Source organism: Cebus imitator, unplaced genomic scaffold (genome assembly GCF_001604975.1).
Source record: "Cebus imitator isolate Cc_AM_T3 unplaced genomic scaffold, Cebus_imitator-1.0 Scaffold369, whole genome shotgun sequence".
In the NCBI taxonomy this organism is placed as follows: domain Eukaryota; kingdom Metazoa; phylum Chordata; class Mammalia; order Primates; family Cebidae; genus Cebus; species Cebus imitator.
In genome coordinates, this window is record NW_016107684.1 from 157,946 (window position 1) to 164,692 (window position 6,747).

At 39.0% G+C, this 6,747-nt stretch overlaps 1 protein-coding gene across 4 annotated transcripts in view; it reads left to right on the forward strand.

The window, feature by feature from the left end:
- The window catches only part of RNF138 (ring finger protein 138), a 40,418-nt gene that overhangs the window by 27,508 nt on the left and 6,163 nt on the right, over window positions 1–6,747 (forward strand). For 3 of the 4 annotated variants that reach the window (XM_037730934.1, XM_037730933.1, XM_017507127.2), the window contains 2 exons: window positions 3,947–4,003; window positions 5,377–5,488. In XM_037730934.1, coding sequence (XP_037586862.1) covers window positions 3,947–4,003; window positions 5,377–5,488 — 169 coding nt within the window. The remainder of the gene's footprint in view (window positions 1–3,946; window positions 4,004–5,376; window positions 5,489–6,747) is intronic. The other variant, XM_017507128.2, reaches the window with a different exon arrangement.

Sequence of the window (6,747 nt, forward strand, 5' to 3'; positions counted from 1 at the left end):
AGGCCAGGTACAGTGGCTCAAACCCTGTAATTCCAGCAATGTGGGAGGCTGAGGTGGGCAGATGACTTGAGGTCAGGAGTTTAAGACTAACCCAGCCAACATGCTGAAACACCATCTCTACTAAAAATACAAAAATTAGCCAGGCATGGTGGCATGTGCCTATAGTCCCAGCTAATTGGGAAGTTGAGGCATGAGAATTAGTTGAACCTTGAGATGGAGTTTGCAATGAGCCAAGATAGTGCCACTGCACTCCAGCCTGGGCAAGAGAGTGAGACTCTGTCTCAAAAAAGAAAAAAGAAATGTAGATCCAAATGGAAGATGTATGCCATAAGATCAAAATTTTCATGGGTGAATGATATGAACAGACACTTTTCAGAATAAGATATTAGTATGGCCAAAAAATGTGAAAAAAAGCTCATCATTACTGGTCATTAGAGAAGTGCAAATCAAAACCACAATGAGGTACCATCTCATGTCAGATAGAATGGCAATCATTAAAATGTCGGGAAACAACATGCTGGAGAGGATGTGGAGAAACAGGAACACTTTTATACTGTTGGGGGGAGTGTAAATTAGTTCAACCATTGTGGAAGACAGTCTGGTCATTCCTCAAGGATCTAGAACCAGAAATACCATTTGACCCAGCAATCCCATTAGTGGGTATATACCCAAAGGATTATAAATCATTCTACTGTAAAGACTCATACACATGTATGTTTATTGCAGCACTGTTCACAATAACAAAGACTTGGAACCAACCCAAATGCCCATCAGTGATAGACTGGATAAAGAAAATGTGGCACATATACACCATGGAATACTATGTAGCCATAAAAAAGGATGAGTTCATGTCCTTTGCAGGGACGTGGATGAAGCTGGAAACCATCATTCTCAGCAAACTAACACAAGAACAGAAAAGCATATGTGAGGTTTTCACTCATAAGTGGGAGTTGAACAATGAGAACACATGGACACAGGAGAGGAACATCACACACTGGCATCTGTTAGAGGTGGGGGGCGAGGGGAGGGATAGCATTAGGAGAAATACCTAATGTAGATGATGGGTTGATAGGTGCAGCAAATCATCATAGCACATGTATACCTAAGTAACAAACCTGGACATTCTGCCCATGTACCACAGAACTTAAAGTATAATTAAAAAAAGAAAAACAAACTTCAATCCTTGTTGGGCATGGTGGCTCATGCCTGTAATATCAGTACTTTGGGAGGCCAAGCTGGGCAGATCAACTGAGGTTGGGAGTTCGAGACCAGCCTGACCAATATGGAGAAACCCTTCTCTACTAAAAATACAAAACTAGCCAGGCGTGGTGGCACATGCCTGTAATCCCAGCTACTCGGGAGGCTCAGGCTGGAGAATCACTTGAACCCGGGAGGAAGAGGTTGCAGTGAGCCAAGATTGAGCCATTGCACTCTAGCCTGGTCAACAAGAGGGAAACTTAGTCTCAAAACAAAACAAAAACTCAATCCTATTTTCTAAATTTAAAAAGGACTGTTGCTGAAATTTTCATCTTCCCTGATAATGTTATAGTTCTATAAACCAATCAAAAGTTGTTACAGTATTTTTAAAGGGCACATCCACAACCCAGTGTTTATTTTATTTTATTTTCAAAACCCAGTGTTTATATTAATTTGGAAGATTTTTTAAGCTGAATAGAAAAATCTACCAAGTTTAAATGTATAGATATGAGTTGTTATTTTTTAAATTGGTGACACATGCTGTTTTTGCTAACAATCATATAACACTCCCTTAATAAATGCACTCTCCATAATTTGACTTTATTATTTTTTATTATTATTTTCTGAGACGTTGTCTCACTCTGTCACCCAGGCTGGAGTGCAATGGCATGATCTTGGCTCACTGCAACCTCCACCTCCCAGGTTCAAGCGATTCTCTTGCCTCAGCCTCCTGAGTAGCTGGGATTATAGGCGTGTGACACTGCACCCAGCTAATTTTTGTATTTTTAGTAGAGACAGGGTTTCAATATCTTGGCCAGGCTGGTCTTGAACTCCTAACCTTGTGAGCCACTGGCCTCGGCCTCCCAAAGTGCTGGGATTACAGGCATGAGCCACCGTGCCCGGCCAATTTGACTTTATTTTAAAGAGCAGGTTTTTAGTTGCAAAAAGGTGAAAATAGTAGTTTAATAGTCTTCTATTTGGGTTATGTATCTTAACAGCCAAGTTTGCTTGCTTGCTTGCTTGGGCTATATGTGGAGAAGATAACATTGTTATCTTCACAGAAGAGAACTGGGTGTCATTGGAATGGTGCCTTTTTGCTGTGTACACATTGTTGTATATACATTTATTTTGAAATAAACAGAAAAGAAAGACCAGCTGCTAGGTAGATGATATAGTACTGCTTGTCTTTTTATAAAGGAAAAATCAATAACCAGTTTAAGTTTAGCTTTTTAAACTCTGGCATTGAGATATAGAGCCAACCTGTGTTGCACAATTTTTTTTTGCCGATACCTATCTTTATTACTGTGTTAAGATTTCTGCTATTAGGCCGGGTGCGATGGCTCATGCCTGTAATCCCAGCACTTTGGGAGGCTGAGGCAGGCGGATCACGAGGTCAAGAGATCAAGACCATCCTGGCCAACATGGTGAAACCCTGTCTCTGCTAAAAATACAAAAATTAGCTGGGCGTGGTGGCGTGTGCCTGTAGTCCCAGCTACTCGGGAGGCTGAGGCAGGAGAATTGCTTGAACCTGGGAGGCAGAGGTTGCAGTGAGCCGAGATCTCACCATTGCACTCCAGCCTGGCGCAAGACTCTGTAAAAAAAAAAATAAAAAATAAAAAGATTTCTGCTATTGAAAAACATTGCTTTGGCTGGGCGCGGTGGCTCACTCCTGTAATCCTAGCACTTTGGGAGGCTGAGGTGGGTGGATCACCTGAGGTCAGGAGTTCAAGACCAGCCTGGCCATCAGGGCGAAACCCCATCTTAAAAAAAAAAAAGAAAAACATTGCTTTTAAAAAATTGACCACATTGGGCAAGGCTCGATGGCTCACGCCTGTAATCCCAACACTTTGGGAGGCTGAGGTGGGCGAATCACCTGAGTTCAGGAGTTCAAGACCGGCCTGGCCAACATGATGAAATCCCATCTCTACTAAAAATACAAAAATTAGCTGGGCATGGTGGCTGATGACTGTAATCCCAGCTACTTGGGAGGGTAAGACAGAAAAATTGCTTGAATCCAGGAGGGTGGAGGTTGCAGCAAGCCAAGATTGCGCTACTGCACTCCATCCTGGGCGACAGAGTTAGACTCTGTCTCAAAAAAATAAATAAAATTGACCATATTGATTAAATTCTGTAGCACACAAGTGACAACAGCACTGTATGGAATACTTAGGGTTCCTCTGATACTCCATATGGCACATGACTCTGGTATAGGGTAAAAGTGGAGATGTCAAGTTGTTCTATATATTAAATGTTAGTGAAGCCTGCTTTCTTTCCTTTTTGGAAGTAAGATATAAACATAATGAATAGTCACATATTTTCTTCAATTACTCCACTTTGGAGGTCATAACCTTAAACTATGTCCTAGTTTCAAGTAAAAAAGTTAACGTATTCTTGAGTCTACCCTAGCATTTACAACCTTACTAGTCTATGTAAAGATAGAGGAATGGGACTTAAGGTAATTCTGCAAAATTTTCTATACTTCTGTAACTGTGCATAAATTAATTTTAAAGAATATAAGAATGTAGTAAACAGTGAATTTATTTAAAAGTAATTAATGTCATAATTATTTCATAGTTCAGAGCTATTTGATGTTCAGATTTTGTTTTTCAAGGACCCATAGGAAAAAGTATTGAAGTTCAGACTTTTAAAACAAATTCAGACTAGTCTTCTTCATTAATGGTTCAAGATAATTAACCTTTAATGTGTTTTCATTACTTTGAGGTATTAACTTTCTTCCCCTGTGCTTAAGTAATAGGAGTGAAACATCCACATCTGATAACACAGAAACTTACCAAGAGAATACAAGGTAAGCTTTTAAAAAATCCTGCCACTTTAGTAAATAATATTATATTTATCACTTTATCAAATACCTTTTTAAATTAAACTTTCTTTTTTTCTTGTTTTTGAGATGAAGTGTTGCTTCGTTGCCCAGGCTGGAGTGCTGTGGTGCAATCTCGGCTCACTGCAACCTCTGCCTCTTAAATTCAAGTGATTATCCTGCTTCAACCTTCCGAGTATCTGGGATTATAGGTTCCTGCCACCATGCCCGGATAATTTTTGTATTTTTAGTGGAGATGGGGTTTCACCATGTTAGCCAGGCTGTTCTCAAATTCCTAACCTCAGATGGTCTACCTGCCGCGGCCTCCCAAAGTGCTGGGATTACAGGCGTGAGCCATCGCCCCTGGCTGTAAATTAAGCTTTTTAAAAAATTTCAGTTAAATCACTAGGCATGGTGTTTGAAGTTAGCAGTTTAGAAATAGAAAATGCAGTTACTGCTTTTAAGAATCACATTAGATTAAAACAGTTTAGCTATTCTCTTTCACTGTGGTCAGGTTTCTTCCACACATGATTCAGGTAAAGTTGTCCATGTTGAACTGTCCTTTCCTGAAATTCAGAAGTATTAGAACTCAGTTTCGAGGCCAGCCTGGCCAACATGGTGAAACCTGTCTGTACTAAAAATACAAAAATTAGGTGGGCATGGTGGTGCATGCCTATAATCCCAGTTACTCAGGAGGCTCCAGCAGGAGAATCGCTTGATCCCCAGGGGTAGTGGAGGTTACGGTGAGCCGAGATCACACCACTGCACGTTAAGTCTGGCAACAGAGCGAGTCTCCGTCTCAAAAAGAAAAAAAAAAATCTGTATGATCCTCAGAATATTTTCGAGTATTTCATTCTTATGATCAGTGCTTTTGTTTTTTGCTTTTCCTTTGAATTCTAGATGTTGGATTCCTAGGGCCTGGTATATTTTAGAGATATGATATTGATGGGAGCCTTTCAGAAGTTTTAAGTTCCTAGATAATAAGGTTTGCAAAATGTAGAACATCACAGAATATTTAAAATTTTCAGGGGACGTATAATGAAAGCTATTGGCATCACACAAATGACTACAATTAAGTTTGTACCTAACTACATAATAAATGGAGACAGCTAGGTTTTTGGTTTTGTTTTTGTTTTGGCCTAGAGGCACCATGAAAAAATAGTACTGAGGACACTAAGAGGACTGTAAAATAAGATTGGGAACCTCTGTAATGCATCATTTGCTGAAAACATGAGAGACTCTTTGAATAGTCTAATAACTATAACTTTAAAAAATTTATAGTGATTCCTCAAAAAATAGGAGAGCATTATTTTATGTTATGATTTTGAAATAAGTATGTTTCACTTAAAATTGTTTCACAGTTCTTCTGGTCATCCCACTTTTAAGTGTCCCCTGTGTCAAGAATCAAATTTTACCAGGCAGCGTTTACTGGATCACTGTAACAGTAATCACCTATTTCAGATAATTCCTGTGGTAAGTACATCTGTAAGACTGTCTTCTGCTTAGATTAAAACATGCTGTTCCATTTATTTCACTTCATGTGTACAAGGGAAAGTAGTTGATTTATATGTGGTTGGGACATTATCAGTAAGGTAGATTTTTATCAACAAAGGATTTATGACTGTGATGCAAAATGAGATATTTAAAATATAATTAAATATCTCATTATAAAAAGAGAGATGCATATTGTGAGGTAATATTGCACAGTCTTATTATAAAAAGAGAGATGTATAGTGTGAAGTAATACAGCACAGTCTGGAGAAGAGTGAAGTAATGAAAGATGAACTGGGAACTCATTCCTGAGCAGTAGCAGAACCTATCTGTTGGGGCCTCAGTTTCTTGCTCTGTAGATGGCAGACAAGTGGATCTAGTCAGGTAGATTGCTGCAAGTGAAAATACCTATAAGTAAGAATAAAGTCAGTAGGTATTTTTATTGTATTCTTGCAGAATCTAGTATGTGAATAAGTAAAGCAAGGAAAGAAAAGACTCAGACTGTTTTTTGATGTGTGCATATTTTTCATAACATTTTGAGGTTATGTAAGAAAGCGATGAGAGCAGGCTGGGCACGGTGGTGCACGCCTGTAATCCCAGCACTTTGGGAGGCAGAGGCAGGTGGATTACTTAAGACTAGCCTGGCTAACATGGTGAAACCCTGTCTTTAAAAAAAAAAAAGAAAGAAAAAGAAAATGGTGAGAGCTTTTTGATAATGAGGGAGAAAGAGCAGAATGCAGTATTCCAACATTTAATGATCCTAGAAGTATTTCACAGGTAAGTTATTTGAAACGAATGCAACAGGAGAAACTGAGCTGGGAGAGATTTCCCTTTCAGCTGAACATTTTGATATAAAAATATTGTCTTCAGAAGGAAGAATAGGAAGGGAAATGTTATCAATAAGAACTGTAGATATTTCTAAGCTATTTTAGTGAATATGCTAGGAAAAGTTGTGAAAGAATATGCTTCAGGACCAGGCACAGTGGCTCACAGCTATAATTCTAGCCCTTTGGACAGCCGAGGTTGGGGGATCACTTGACCTCAGGAGTTTGAGACCAGCCTGGCCAACATAGTGAGACCCTGTCTATTTAAAAATAAAAAAAAATAAAAAGAATGTGCTTCAGTAACCATTGAGGATGACCTTAAACTCTCACATACCACATAAAATGGGTTCAGTTATACTTAATAAACAAGTACAATGCCAAAGAAGTCTCTAGGAAATCTCTCTCATATTTAAGATT